The sequence below is a fragment of the Girardinichthys multiradiatus genome, chromosome 15 (assembly GCF_021462225.1).
Source record: "Girardinichthys multiradiatus isolate DD_20200921_A chromosome 15, DD_fGirMul_XY1, whole genome shotgun sequence".
Lineage (NCBI taxonomy): Eukaryota > Metazoa > Chordata > Actinopteri > Cyprinodontiformes > Goodeidae > Girardinichthys > Girardinichthys multiradiatus.
In genome coordinates this window covers 31,222,584-31,238,803 of record NC_061808.1, presented here as the reverse complement: position 1 = coordinate 31,238,803, position 16,220 = coordinate 31,222,584, and the positions used below count along the sequence as shown (strand labels likewise).

The 16,220-nt window shown below is 39.7% G+C and overlaps 1 protein-coding gene across 4 annotated transcripts in view; it reads left to right on the top strand.

The window, feature by feature from the left end:
• The window catches only part of cdc42bpab (CDC42 binding protein kinase alpha (DMPK-like) b), a 101,166-nt gene that overhangs the window by 61,180 nt on the left and 23,766 nt on the right, over positions 1 to 16,220 (top strand). For all 4 annotated transcript variants that reach the window (XM_047387077.1, XM_047387076.1, XM_047387078.1 and 1 more), the window contains exon 6: positions 12,878 to 12,971. In XM_047387077.1, coding sequence (XP_047243033.1) covers positions 12,878 to 12,971 — 94 coding nt within the window. The remainder of the gene's footprint in view (positions 1 to 12,877; positions 12,972 to 16,220) is intronic.

The following is a 16,220-nucleotide window of genomic DNA, read 5'->3' as shown; positions in this document are numbered from 1 at the left end:
AGGCATGCACACTGCATGCAGATGTTTTTTATGTGGGCATTTGATAAATATTTACTCATGATGCTCACCGGCAGATATGTAAAACTTTTAACTACCCCTAATTGGCTCTGATCAGTGATTGGTTGGTGACATACTGAAAAATCTGGTTGTTTTTATTTAAAATTTTTCCCCTGTTTTAAAAATGCATCAAAACCAAAAACCAAATGTTCAGATGGCTGGAGTTTCACTAAATGCATTGACAGCATGCAATTTAAGGGCTTCCTTTGAGTTGAATAAAACTGGTAGTTTTTTTAATTCCAACATTTTCTGTTGGATTCAAAACTATGTCCTCTATCAAAGAAACTGCATCACCGATTGGTTTGCTCTAACGTGGTGTAGTCGTTAAAAAGTTGCCAGACAAATTTGCAGGACAGACCAGAAAGAAAACTGGAAATCGGTATTGACTGCTAAAAGACTGATTTGTGCATCATTAATTATCACTCTGACAGATGCTAAAGCCCGCAGGGAGTGGTGGGGGCATAGTCTTAATACAAAATGAATGAGGAAGGGAGGAAAATGTGGTTTTATCACATCAGATGGTAGCACAATATTCAACAAAAATAAATAAAACAGCTGTCGTTTTTACACACAAATTAAAAGCACAAATGTCTAACATGATCTAAATGCTTATTTTTCAAACATTAGATTGATTATAACAATAATAATGACATCTGTAATATCTATTCATTATTTTAATGTCAATACTAAACTCCTAAATTTAGTAGTAATTTTCAATATATCTGCAAATAATTACATAGTACACTATTGCCATTCAGTTAAATTTAACTTTCTTGAAAGTGAGAAAAAAGTAACAGAAGATGCCTTCTTTCAGTCAGCTGAACCAGCAGTGCGCAGCAAAAGATGAGGGAGGGGCAAGACTATGCTCCTTATGGTCTAAAATGATCTCTGTCAGCTCTGACATTCTTTTGAAAAGCATTTTAAACTGTAGGAGTGGTTTGGTTTTAATGATATACAGTGTGATCCTGCGTTGTTCTATAACTTGTATAAAAAATCTGCATATATTTCCTCACCTTTTGTGTTCTGTCTTAGTCGTGCCTTGTTTTCCTTAGCTTACCAAAATGTCGGCCCAATAAAAACGAGCTCTTTCACTCCTGTTGACACTGATGAAGTTGAAAAGAGACCAGATGAAAGAAATGAGGAGCAAAGAGCCTCGAGGTCGATCTTCTATTGCCTTCAGTTGAATCCCATGAGTCAGGATGTGTAAGTCAGATGCAGAGGCAGTTTGTGTGTGTGCCTTCATTTATTCAGTGGTCAGTGGTCTGCGTGGCCTCCCAGAGGACCCTGACAAATGTTTCAATGGACCATGCCAGGATGGCTTTGTGCTGCCTAGCACCACATCTGTGTGCTCCAACACTGATGCTTAGACTCTGATTGGAGAGGTGGGGGGTTGGGGCAGAGGACTAGCAGAGTGGCTGTAAAGATAAAGCTGTGTATATCTGCTGTAATAACCAAAAAAAGAATCACGCACTATAAATGTGAGCAGATCTCTTGTATCTAAAATGCCACGTTAACATGCAACATCGGCTCTCAGCAGATTTATGTGTTGTTGAGTGTTGATGCGTCTGCTCGTGTGTGCCCTATTGATCACAGTCTTTGTGTGTTTTCCTATTGATCCGAGCCATGTGTTTCCCGAGAATCTGCTGATCACACTTGATCATTATTTGCGAAAGGGTCTCTGTCATGTAAGCTTGCATTTCTATAGAGCCCTTTATTCTGCTGATTCTCAAAGTAATCACCAAGGGACTGAACCATAGCTGTCACTTCCTCTGGGGATAAATTACTCTAGAATAAAGAATATTCTTTATTGTCATTGTCACAGGTACAACCAAATTGAGAAAAAAGTCATCTGGTTTGTGCCTGAGCAATAAATAATTTATGGAAAATAGAAAAACAGAAGCACTTGTTGTAAAGATGTAATAAAAACACTTATTCATACGATGTACATTCCCATTATTGCACCTCCCTTTATATTCTGGCTGTACTGAGTTTAGCTACTGCTGTTGAATAGAAACTGTTGTTGAGTCTGCTTGTCTTTCTTAATTGATCTGAAGCTTCTGCCTGATTGAAACCGATCAGAGTGTGACCCGGGTCCAGGGACGGAAAGCACATTTCATTTTTGGGGGGGGGACAATGAACAGGTAAATTTCAGCGAGTAATTCCTGGGGGGCATGAAATAAAAGCTCTCCCCCTCTCTTTTCTGCTTCTTTGTGCCTTTGCTTGTAGGATTGAGCCACCAACATGTTAAACAATGTTATTAAAATAATAATAGTAGTTATAGCATTGGTCTTTACTGATCTGGTTGGCTGACAATTGGACACACACACACACACACACGCGGGATGTTGTCATTAGCACATACCCACTACAAAAAAAAAAAAAAAAAAAAAACTATTTTAGATAATTAAAAATAATAATAAATAAAAATAAACTCTTTAATTTTTCCCAAAGAAGCAGAACAATGTTATGTATCAAGTTTTTTAACAACTCAAAACTGAACAATCTTTGACCAAACGAAATTAGATATCTATCCAATTGAACTCTTGTGTAAACTACTAGCCTACAAAAAAATAACCAAAAATCCCACCTCAGACTTAAATCAAAAATACTTTTATACTTGTATAAATCTGGATATCTCTTTAGGAATAAATGGAAAACATAAGTTAATTGGGCTTATATCTGACATTAACATCCTGAAAGACGTTTTTGAAAAATCTGCCCTCTTTATTTCCTCCCCTACCCCCATCCTCCCACCCCACCCAGTCTTCTGTGTCCTCCTCTGTCCCATCACTGCTGCTATACTACATACTCGTTGAGCTTGTTAACCATCAGAAGCTAGGCTATTTGCCTAACTAGCAAGCTGATTTTGGACAACATGTGGTAGGAAGAAGCTGGAATCAAACCCACAACCCTCAGATTGCAAGACCACCACTCTTCTCAGTGAACCACAGTCGTGATAAATGACTTACTGGTTTTTACACAGTGGTGCAGTTTCCTTATCAGGAACACGGAGCTGCTGAGAGGAGCTTCTGGTAGCCCCACACGTTGGAAACGACATGTGGACCAAACTACTTTGTGGAATAGAGTCATGATCTTTCAATAAATAAGAATAAGAAACACATTTTACGTTTTGAATTTAAAATGTTTAAGGTCTTTATTTAACATTACTATATTATTTTTTTTTAAATCAATTGTGTTTACACTGTTTTTTTTTTGAGAGGACGTCTTTATGGAATGAGGGGTCACATGCCCTGTGCCCCCCTCAGGATTTCTGCCTATGCCCGGGTGAGAAGTATCCTTTTATGATGTTACTGGGTTTTTGGAGACGGTGGAAACTGTGAAGTTCTTCAGGTGTGGGGAGAAAACAGCCGACAATCTTTTGTGCCACCTTAAGGACTCTCTGGAGAGCTTTCCTCTGAGCCACTGTACAGCTGGTGTACCACGCAGATGTAGTAGGTCATTATGCTCTCAAAAGAGCACAAATAAAAGGACACAAACAGTCTCTGTGTGATGTTTTTTTTCCTGAGAAAACCTCAGGAAGCGCAGTCTCTGCTGGGCATTTTCCAGCAGCTTAGAGGTGTTCATGCTGCAGCTCAGGTTCTCCTCCATATGGACTCCCAGGAAGCCCCTCTACAAAGTCCCCGTTGATAATCAGTGGTCCATCCACTATTATCTCCTTGGTCTTGGAGATGGTGAGCTGAAAGTTGTTCTCTGTGCTTCACACTGTCAGCCGCTCCACCTCCTCCCTATAGGTGGCTCATCCCCCTCGGAGATGAGCCACACCACTCTGGTGTCATCGGCGACGACTATGGCTATGGAAGCAAATCGTTACCATATTTCAAATGAAAAAGCATTTTCAGAAATGCTTTTTCATTTTAAGAATGTGGCTGCATTGTTTGACTCATAAATGAAATTAGTAATCAATAATCCTATTTGCATTTTAATTTTCTTCTTCAAGACTACTCATTCTTTCACTTAATTAAAATGAAAAAGAAAAATACATTTGAGATTTATTTTTCAAAATGTACCCCAGCAAATAGATACCAAAATTCAATTTGAAATGTAAAATTTGAAAATGAAAAATAATTTCCAGAAATGCTTTTTCATTTTAAGAATGTGGCTGCATTATTTGACCCATAAATAAAATTAGTAATCAATCATCCTATTTGCATTTGCATTTTCTTCTTCATGACTGCACATTTAATGCCATAATCAAAAAGAAAACAAAGCAGACATTGCTTTTTTGTTTTCGTGGTCTGCCCGCAGAGTACTGCCCAGAACTCGAAAATGAAAAAGCATTCCGAGCTGCGGTCGCAGCAGAGTGACGTCAGCAGCCGCTCTTCCTCAGCTCCCTGCTGACCGAGCTACCCATCTTGTTCGGTAGGGGGCGCTGTGCACGTCTGCATTGCATTACATTGCAAACGTGCCGAGAAATTGATTGAATTGCAGCAGGGCCGAGCTCAATTTGTGGCAGTGGCAGAACTGGTAGTTCCGCCACAGCTCCACAGTTCCGGTGGCAGGCTGTGGCGGAAACCAAAGCTGCCACCGGAACTGCCACATGTTGCCGCACGGTGGCACGGGATTCCGCGTGGATGCCAGAAGGTGCCACACCGGCCGTAAAACTTGCCAATGCGGTTGCCGCTGTTTTTGTGGAAGCTGATGCTGATTATCGGCAAATGGGTTGTCATTATTGTTATAGCCTGTTACCTTTACATAATGATTTCATTATTGATTATTATTTAATAAACAGCTTTAGACCCATAACATAAGGTGATTGTATTTACTTGACATGGAAAATAAATAGCACTATGTGTATGTGTGACGTGTTGAAAGGATGACAATTTATTGCACAAACAGCCGGTTTATTATAGAGCACGAGCGGCTATTCTGAATCGTCACTCACAGAAAAAAATAAATAAATGCTTAAAAACACGCTGGATGTCCCAGGCCATAAGGCTGCCACAAGGATGCCACAGCCTGCCACCGGGACTACCAGTTCTGCCTGACACTGCCACAAATTGAGCTCAGCCCTGCTGCAATTCAATCAATTTCTCGGCACGTTTGCAATGTAATGCAATGCAGACGTGCACAGCGCCCCCTACCGAACAAGATGGGTAGCTCGGTCAGCAGGGAGCTGAGGAAGAGCGGCTGCTGACGTCACTCTGCTGCGACCGCAGCTCGGAATGCTTTTTCGTTTTTGAGTTCTGGGCAGTACTCTGCGGGCAGACCACGAAAACAAAAAAGCAATGTCTGCTTTGTTTTCTTTTTGATTATGGCATTAAATGTGCAGTCGTGAAGAAGAAAATGCAAATGCAAATAGGATGATTGATTACTAATTTTATTTATGGGTCAAATAATGCAGCCACATTCTTAAAATGAAAAAGCATTTCTGGAAATTCTTTTTCATTTGAAATATGGTACCGATTTGCTTCCATATATGGCCACTGCTCCCTCAGTGGATCTATTAGCCCTGTAGGCAAACTGGTGGGGGTCAAGACTTATTGGGAGGAGTGATGTCATCCCTTACCAAATGTTCAAAGCATTACATGATGACTGGTGTCAGTTCAACTTGCTGGTATTCATTAAGTCTGGAAATGTGGGGTTTCTTGGGCAGGGGACAATGATGGAGGATTTCAGACAGGTTGGGACAATGGATAGGGATAGGGTAAGGATAAAAATCCTGCTGTGGACCCCTGCCAGCTAGTCTCCTTCTAGTCACCAACTACTCTACACAAGCATGCATCATTTCATTACCACCTCCTGCACCATTCGTATTCATCTCAACTTCCTGTGACAAATCATTGGCTCCGACTTTAATCCACTACTGGTCCTTGGCTGGAGAAAGAACGGCTTATAGACATTTTATTTACAGATTATATGAAAGTAGATGCTTCAAAGATAAAGCATAGAAGAACAACAGAATTGCAAATTTTGATACTATATAAAACTTCTTTGTGTGTTGTATTTTCAGAAGGCAGAGCTGCTTTTTATGTCTAGTTAAATCTAGAGATGCACAGAGAAAACAGCTAGTGTCTGGAATTGGCCGATGTTTAGCATGACCAGCCCTGACCATTAACCAGCCAGTTGGAAACTAAAACATTTAATTTATTTTCTGGTTAATTTACAGAACATACCTAGTTGCAAACAGGTTGTACCAGCTACTCTCTTCAGTGTGGAACTTCTTACTGGTATTTTAAAAAAATGAAGTTAGAGGAAACACTGAAATGTAAGAAACAATATAAAAGTTCAGTTATTTTCTGTGGAGAGATGCCAGCCATAAACACAGGTTGCTTCAGCAGAAAGCTTGTCCCCACTTTCCAAAAATGTCCTCCATTTGCAAAATGTCTTCCCTTGATAGTATAATACGAAAAATGGTTCTCACTGAGCAGCAAGCATAAGAATGCACACACACACACAGTGTGTCGTTGCCTCTGCTTCCAGCTTAAACAAAACAGGTTAACATCAGGGGAAAGAAAATCATCTTTAATGCTGTTAATTATAGTTGTTAATAACAAAACGGTCTGTTAAAATTGGTGTTGACAGACCAGAGCTTTACCAAAACCAGAGATTAGAAATCATCCACAAATCTCTGATTGATGCTCTTCTAGTTAAATATCCAGATGCACACATCTAATCAAGTCACTTTATGTGACGTCTAACAGCTAAGTTTGAGCCTCTGCTCAGTCTGACTGAACTGAGATTACGTTGTTTAACAAATTGTGATTTATTTTGATGTGTGTGCTGAGAAGGCAAAGAGATTACACTACTTTATGTACGGATTTACTCATAAAATAAATAAAAGTTATCATTCAGGCTGAAGCTTTCTCATTCAGTGACTGACAGGTGAGGACATGTCCAAGTGATGAACCTCTTTTTTTATTTTCCACATAAAACTTCATGTCATCCTTCCCTCTAACAGTGAAATATGTTTTTACAACCAGAAATATAACAGCCGAATTTGCTTTTCTTGTAAGTTCTTGTATAAAAAATTATAGACTACAGTATAGTTTGTCTGTTTTGTTTTGTCTGTGATTTGATTTAAAAAATTAAAAAATTTTCACTTTTAATTTTCTTTATTTTTAGTTTTACAATAGTTGTTTCATATCTCTGATTTTCATTTCTCTAAAATAAATGACTGAGAAGCCATCCATGTTGTTGCCTGGTCTTCATAGTGGGTGTGGTGCAGACGTCACACAGACACCAACACATTTCATCATAAATTAGCTAGAGCCATGTTCACGGGTCCTGTCTTTGCAGTTTCTCCAGTTGCCGGCGTGCACAATGCATGTTTATGGTGCGGCGCCATCCAGATGGCCCTCACAGATGGATGCTGTGGTCTTAGAAGGGATTACCTCCCTCTATTCCCGTCCCTGCCATGCTCCTTAAGACTGCTGGAGCCCTGTGACACACTAGCCAATTACAGCGCTAACTCACCTAGCCTGGAGTTACCAGCTTTCCTGTGTTGTTGTGGAAGGGTAGATGTCAGGCAGCTATAATGCTTTGAGCCTACATCAATTTATATTGCTGCGTGGTCCAGTAATAGGTTATAATTTTAAGGTAAATCTGACACGAGGGAAACGGATGAGTTTAGTAGAGATTGGTGGTGGTAGAGCTTTTGGAAGAGGGGACAACGTAGGCTAACAGGCTTCTCTAAACACTAAGTGGTTTATCATTAGCAGATTCCTCCATCCGTTACCTATGCCACAGGTACGGCAAGATAAGGTCAACTCATGTTGTCTGCTCTTTGGCAGAGCAGAGGTCTCAGGAGCAAATTAGGACTCTCCATCAACCGGACCACATGTCCAGGTCTTATGGGTCATGATTTGTAAGGCTGTGCCTGTCAGGGTGGGGAGGATTTGTATTTGTGAATAAATGGTGAAGGAGCAGTAAAGAAATGTTGGTTTTTAACATTTAGATTGATTGTTATTAATCTTAGCAACAGCAGTTGTGAACTGATGATGAAATGTCCTTTTTAAAGATTTCCAGACCTGTTTTCTACATTTTTAAGATTTTCTTTAATGATTTAACAGTGTACTTTTAGTCCAAAAATAAAAAATTAAATTGGAAACAGTGTGCAATGTATTTCCATCTGCCAAGTTTTGGTTGCTCTGTGGGGTAGTTTGTGGTTTCTTGTTTAAAATCAGTTATCTACTATAAAGAATGACTTCCAGTCTGGCACACATCAGGAAGTAGTCAGACCCGTTGAAGCTTTTTTGCTGCATGTAATGCAAATGCTGGTTTGATGGGGAAAAATGTCGGTTTACATCATTCTTGCCTCCCATATTACTTTAAGCTGTAGTTTTCTAGGTTGAGGTTTTAGCGTTGCCTCTGAGAGGAGAGATGGTGAGTCCATCCAACTGCTCCTGTCCCACAAAATGAGACCATTAACACCCCTAGAAAATGACAGGGGTTTCACATGTGGCTTTGAAGACACCTCTGGTTGAAGAGTAAGACTTCAAAGCAGTATTTTAATGTCTGTCGCTCCTAGAAGATGGAAAATCTGGGCAATACTCTCAGATTACTGGCTCAGTTAGGGACATAAACACATATGAGGGGGTCTCATGAGCTTGAGCTGTTTACTTCCTGGTGTTTGGTAACTGAAAACAACATTCAACATAATATATTCACTTATTGCAAAATGCATTAGAACTGTGAAGTTAGTATAACTTTGAGCTTTTACCAGAAGCGGCTTCTTCAGCAACAAGGATGTCTTGTTTTTACTTGCATCATTCTCAACCTTTTTATATGCAAATACTCACCAGAGAATGGCGGTGCTGTTGTGTTTTTTTTTTTTTTATTATTGTTTCTGCATGTTTCATTCTGTTTTAAAGTGGAACAGTTTCAGTGTCAGTAAATTATGGAGCTAAATAAAGGGGTTGAGCAATATGCTGCGAATATATCGTCATTGCAGTATCAGTGTGCACAATAAAAATATCGCGTGAATTTTGAGGAATTGTTGACACATTTAGTCCAGGGGTCCCTTTGGACACAGTTGTTAATATTGGGTCTCTGCTGAATAGATAAACGTTGACATCAGTCAGGTTCAATCTTTCTCATTCGGGGGTTGATGGGTAAGCCTTGCACAACATGTCATGACCCTGTTCTGTTTTAATTTCCACCTGCACTCTTCAAGTCACCCGTCCCTCTATCAGTTAAATGTGAAATCTTTTTGTTTTTGATTCGATTTTCACATAAGACCTCATTTCATTTGGCGATGGGAGCATAGATGAGAAACAGAAGAGTGAGGAATATGCTATAATTCCTAATAATATCGCCATTGCTTGATGGTCTAATATAATGCAATCTCACAATTAGTTAAATTTAATTGTGTTATTTTTTGATTTTTATATTACGCCCCATTTCCTTTAATTGTGGTTCTGATTCTGTTTGGGCTACTTGACCTCCTGCTGATGGATCAGCACCTTGCCTTACAGTAGATTGAGTTGATTATAGAAAAGGACTTTAAATCAGGGGCTGTCAAAGCAGGTATAAACTTCTCTAAGGTGGGTATGAATTGAAGTATGCAACATTATGAGGCAGATGCCAATCAAAGCAGCTTTAGGACGGACACGTGTTTAACTCGTACTATATTATTATTTATGTCTCTTTCCTATTAGGAGTCTTCATTGTTATGCTGTTTGCACATGAGTTGGGTACAGGGATGGTTGTGTTGTTTTAAGCTTTAGGATTGCTATTTTAAGCAGGGCCAAGCTTGAATCAGTGGACAGAAACACACCCATGATGAAACAAACAGAGTGGGTGTTTGGCTAACTGGGGACTGTTGAGTTTTGCTTTGTGTGTGTGTGTGTGTGTGTGTGTGTTCTTGTACTTGTTGCTGAGTGAGAATCATTTTTAGTATTTTTATCGCAAAGTGAGGACATTTTCCTGGTCCTCACTTTTTCAAATTCCGTTCTTGGGACAGGGGTTAGGTTTAGGACTAGGGCATTAATTGACTTTAGGTTAAGGTTAGGGTTAGGTAAGCACTGGTAATGGTTAGGTTTAGGACTAAGGTATGAATTGACTTTAGGTTAAGGTTAGGGATAGGTAAGCACTGGTAATGGTTAGGTTTAGGACTAGGGCATTAATTGACTTTAGGTTAAGGTTAGGGTTAGGTAAGCACTGGTAATGGTTAGGTTTAGGACTAAGGTATGAATTGACTTTAGGTTAAGGTTAGGGTTAGGTAAGCACTGGTAATGGTTAGGTTTAGGACTAAGGTATGAATTGACTTTAGGTTAAGGTTAGGGTTAGGTAAGCACTGGTAATGGTTAGGTTTAGGACTAAGGTATGAATTGACTTTAGGTTAAGGTTAGGGTTAGGTAAGCACTGGTAATGGTTAGGTTTAGGACTAAGGTATGAATTGACTTTAGGTTAAGGTTAGGGTTAGGTAAGCACTGGTAATGGTTAGGTTTAGGACTAGGGCATGAATTGACTTTAGGTTAAGGTTAGGGTTAGGTAAGCACTGGTAATGGTTAGGTTTAGGACTAAGGTATGAATTGACTTTAGGTTAAGGTTAGGGTTAGGTAAGCACTGGTAATGGTTAGGTTTAGGACTAAGGTATGAATTGACTTTAGGTTAAGGTTAGGGTTAGGTAAGCACTGGTAATAGGTTTAGGGTTATTGTCAGGGTTAGGGCATAGAAAGGGTTGAAAATGACTGAAAATCAATGGAAGTCAATGGGAGTCAACACATGGTCCTCACTACATATAGCAAAACAAGAGTGTGTGTGAGTGTGTGTGTGTGTGTTTGATAATTTAAAGTAATATTGCATCAAACATTGCCTCCTGTACCAGGTGAATTGTATTTCTGTGTGTTGATAGGGGGGCCTCCCAGGTAAATCCCTGGATTGCTCAGACAAGGACAGAGTCTATATTTAGTGTCGATAGTGGGACGCAGTGAGGTTTCTGTTTAAGTCTGTCTGCGATCAGGTAAAGCACAAATTAACCACCTGTCAGAGATCACATGGTTCATGTCCTCCACCTTATTCTCTAGAGGCCTGCTTCCTGACGCCTCGGGACGCCTAGAAATGCCATCATTATGGGATCGTTTGGGAATATTTATATAAAGCTATTTTCCACACACATCAGTCTGATGCCTTCTACTTTTATTGACACCCCTATAAATAAAGATGTGTAAAAGCACAAAGAATAATTTGACACTGGGGTAGAACTTGCACATTGATAAATAATCGTTTTCTATAAAATCTGCTGTGCCAACATTACTGGCAACCTCTAAGAGTTTCAAGTTAATGCAGCTGAAGCACTTTAAATGTGTACTTTGCCCCTTTAAGTTCATCTGAGTCCTGGAGAACCTTTAATCAGTAATCCAATACTTTCTGTTTTCTTTAGGTATACATATAACTTGACACAGGCTCATTTCCTTTACCCACTTTATTCACTGGAGAAGTTGCAGTTCTTCAAAAATTTTTAATAAGGAGCGCTAAATTGCTTGTACCAAAAAAAAAAGAAAATGCACGAGCAATAAGTCGGAAAGATGAAATTTGAAGCCATGGTGTTGGAGGTAAAAATAATAATAATAAGAAATATTATAATACACTTTTTAAAAAACATTTGATAGATGAAAATAACAAATGCTGACGTTAAAAGATTAAATATCAATCCTGGAAAAGATGGCTTTTCAGGTACAAGAAAATGGCTGCTTGGCAAAATGTTTGCAAAAGTTCAAAGTTTTTATACAACTGTAGTGGGGATGAACAACTCTAGATGGAGATCAAAGGTCATCTTGCCACCACCCTCATTTAGGACAAAAACAAATCTCCAAACATCACTGATCAGGATCTGCAGCGCATGTTTCAGCGTACAATTATACTGCTTTAAAAGATTCCTTTATTTTACGACTTTTTATGCATCTTTTCTAGGAGTGTCCATGAAAGTGTGACTCGGTTAAGAAGTGAGCAGCAGCCTTAAACGTTTGTCTCTTATTTCAGGATGTGTTCAGGCTGAAACACCTTCTGTTTGGAGACCTTGCTGTTTTCCAGGACTGGATGTCTTATGAACAATCAGGAAGTTAGACGATTAACAAAATGACTCTTGGATCAATAGAAAATAAACGTTAGTCTCATGATTGGGTTGAAGTGTGAAAACCTAAAACACTGGGGTAGGGCTGAAAGCTGCTGGTTGTTATAAAATGCTCAGCCAGTTTAGGTGGTGGAGGGGAGAAAAACCTGTATCCTAAGGTAGAATTATTTTCTACTGACTGAAATCAGACCGCAGAATGTATGTGAAATATAAACACACCCATCAGCAGTAATAATACAGAACAGATGCAGGGGGAGAGGAAAATTTACAGAAAGTGTTGTCAGGAAATCCCCCCCAGCTTCGCCTTCTAGGTCCATACAAACACTGCAGGCCAAAGGAATAAGGAGTCTGTTTGTGTCCTGCATATTTTCCTCCTACAGTGTATTTGTGTCCTGCACTCAGTCTGTGTATGAAGCTAATTCCCAAATCACACACTCAACTATTTCCTCTCTGTTTATTCTTACTTGTTTTCAATTTGAACGTCTTCCACTGCTGAAAAATGGGCCGAAGAAAATTACACTTAATTCAATCACAAACTTTACTGAATTATTATCCACAACGTTTACAGGCAAATCAAGGCTGCTCAGATTCCTGACTTTACGGAACCTGTTTAATGAGAACTGATCAGAGCTCCCAGGAATATGAGACGAGGAGTGTGTGTTTTTTGGATGTCCTAAAGGGTGTTTTGATTGGAAGGTATCTGCTTTCCTTCATCATTTTCAGGAACCGCTCACTCAGTTTGACTTTTCTCTGTTTTCCTCCCTTTCTCCCCCTCTTTCTTTTCAGGGACATTAAGCCTGACAACATTCTGCTGGATATGAACGGCCACATCCGCCTGGCTGACTTTGGCTCCTGCCTCAAACTCATGGAGGATGGAACTGTAGGTTCTCACCACACTGCTGCTGTTGTTCCTCCTGGTCCAAAGCAAACAATACTAGAGTTTTACTAACCTCTCTGCCCACCTCTGGGGGTCCCCCATGAGGAGTGTGTGGTTTGGCCTAGCTTGCAGGTTACGAATCAGACAATCCTCCTGATGTTACTGGAAGAAAAATGAGAAGATGAAATGAAAAATTGGAGAGGGGAAAATGCTAATAATGAAGGTGACTGCTTCCAGTATGAAAGGAGGAGGAAATGAATGCAAGGAATCTCACTTGCCAAATAAAAATAAGATTTCACAGCTTAATGGTAGACACACAATCTAGTGCCTGCAATAGCATTCAGATCAATTTATTTAAATATTATTGTTCACCAAATGGCATATAGCAAAAAGAGTTAAACATGTTCATGTTTAAAAAATAACAGTAGAATTGAAGCACCGCATAAAAAGAAAGAAATGTTAAAATACTAATTTACAACAAATGAATAGATGAGACAAGACAAAACTTATAAAGTAACTGTATGTTTAACCTTTACTGGAAAGATACAATAAACCGTAATAATTTCTATCCTGATTTATAGCAACCAAATGTTTCTGCACATTTTAGGATTTCAAGGAGTTTGTTGCAGAGCTGAGCTGCATAGAAACAAATACAGCCTCCCCTGGTCCTGGGAACACTGAGTGAGCAGGTGTCATACCCGATAAGCAGCTCTAAATGTATCAAAGTCCATGGCCATTCAGTGTCTTATAAACTAACAAGATTTTTGTGTGCATTCTTTCACTATCAGGAAGCCAATGCAGTGATTTAAGAACTAGTGTTATATCAGCCATTTCCCAGCTGCCGGTTATGTTTTTTTTACTGAGACCAGTAAAGACACCATTACACTAACCTAACCTACTGAACATAAAACAAAACATTACCAGAATAGGAGGATTGTGATCCATCCACTCATTAATGTTACTGACCCACTCCTACAGTAAATGATGTTGTTTCATCAGCGTGTCTATGAAATGAGATGTTCTAGTGCTCAATAATCTAATCTAGGGGGAGCATGTACAGGTCCTTCTCAAAATATTAGCATATTGTGATAAAGTTCATTATTTTCCATAATGTCATGGTGAAAATTTAACATTCATATATTTTAGATTCATTGCACACTAACTGAAATATTTCAGGTCTTTTATTGTCTTAATACGGATGAGTGTGGCATACAGCTCATGAAAACCCAAAATTCCTATCTCACAAAATTAGCATATCATTAAAAGGGTCTCTAAACGAGCTATGAAACTAATCATCTGAATCAACGAGTTAACTTTAAACACCTGCAAAAGATTCCTGAGGCCTTTAAAACTCCCAGCCTGGTTCATCACTCAAAACCCCAATCATGGGTAAGACTGCCGACCTGACTGCTGTCCAGAAGGCCACTATTGACACCCTCAAGCAAGAGGGTAAGACACAGAAAGAAATTTCTGAATGAATACGCTGTTCCCAGAGTGCTGTATCAAGGCACCTCAGTGGGAAGTCTGTGGGAAGGAAAAAGTGTGGCAGAAAACGCTGCACAACGAGAAGAGGTGACCGAACCCTGAGGAAGATTGTGGAGAAGGGCCGATTCCAGACCTTGGGGGACCTGCGGAAGCAGTGGACTGAGTCTGGAGTAGAAACATCCAGAGCCACCGTGCACAGGCGTGTGCAGGAAATGGGCTACAGGTTCCGCATTCCCCAGGTCAAGCCACTTTTGAACCAGAAACAGCGGCAGAAGTGCCTGACCTGGGCTACAGAGAAGCAGCACTGGACTGTTGCTCAGTGGTCCAAAGTACTTTTTTTGGATGAAAGCAAATTCTGCATGTCATTCGGAAATCAAGGTGCCAGAGTCTGGAGGAAGACTGGGGAGAAGGAAATGCCAAAATGCCAGAAGTCCAGTGTCAAGTACCCACAGTCAGTGATGGTCTGGGTTGCCGTGTCAGCTGCTGGTGTTGGTCCACTGTGTTTTATCAAGGGCAGGGTCAATGCAGCTAGCTATCAGGAGATTTTGGAGCACTTCATGCTTCCATCTGCTGAAAAGCTTTATGGAGATGAAGATTTCATTTTTCAGCACGACCTGGCACCTGCTCACAGTGCCAAAACCACTGGTAAATGGTTTACTGACCATGGTATCACTGTGCTCAATTGGCCTGCCAACTCTCCTGACCTGAACCCCATAGAGAATCTGTGGGATATTGTGAAGAGAACGTTGAGAGACTCAAGACCCAACACTCTGGATGAGCTAAAGGCCGCTATCGAAGCATCCTGGGCCTCCATAAGACCTCAGCAGTGCCACAGGCTGATTGCCTCCATGCCACGCCGCATTGAAGCAGTCATTTCTGCAAAAGGATTCCCAACCAAGTATTGAGTGCATAACTGTACATGATTATTTGAAGGTTGACGTTTTTTGTATTAAAAACACTTTTCTTTTGTTGGTCGGATGAAATATGCTAATTTTGTGAGATAGGAATTTTGGGTTTTCATGAGCTGTATGCCAAAATCATCCGTATTAAGACAATAAAAGACCTGAAATATTTCAGTTAGTGTGCAATGAATCTAAAATATATGAATGTTAAATTTTCACCATGACATTATGGAAAATAATGAACTTTATCACAATATGCTAATATTTTGAGAAGGACCTGTAAATGCCAAAATGAAAGAAATTAGTTCTGGTCTGACAAATGAAATATGAAAACGAATAGATAAAGCATGTAAAATAGGTGCAATAATGTAAAATGCATCAGTTGGGGATGAAACTGGTTTTATTGGTAGCCATGGTAAGATTGCTTGTTATTTCTTAATTACTGAGCATGTTCAAACTCCGGGCTTTTTGATTATCAAGTACAATCTCAGGCACGCCGCTGCAGACGGAAGCAGAAGGCAGTACAGGTAAGGCAGAGATATAAACCAGAGCTCAACGTATTCAACGTAGCTGAATTTTTGTCTTTATATGTGTGCAAGGCTTTTTGAAGATGATTTATTTCTTTATGACATGCAGAAGGTATGGACATGGGAAAACCTCCTCCTCCAGCAGCCACTAGCTAGAACCACCCTGATGAAATTAAACTTCATTCATAACAGTGACTGTAACCCAGGATCAGCCATGAATCTGCATAATGGAATGAATGAAAAGAAAGACTCTAAACTCAAAGTGGATAAGGACCATTTCCACATTCATCTTTGTTTAAAAACAGTCTGAGATGTTTCCAAGTCTTTAAATGTAACTC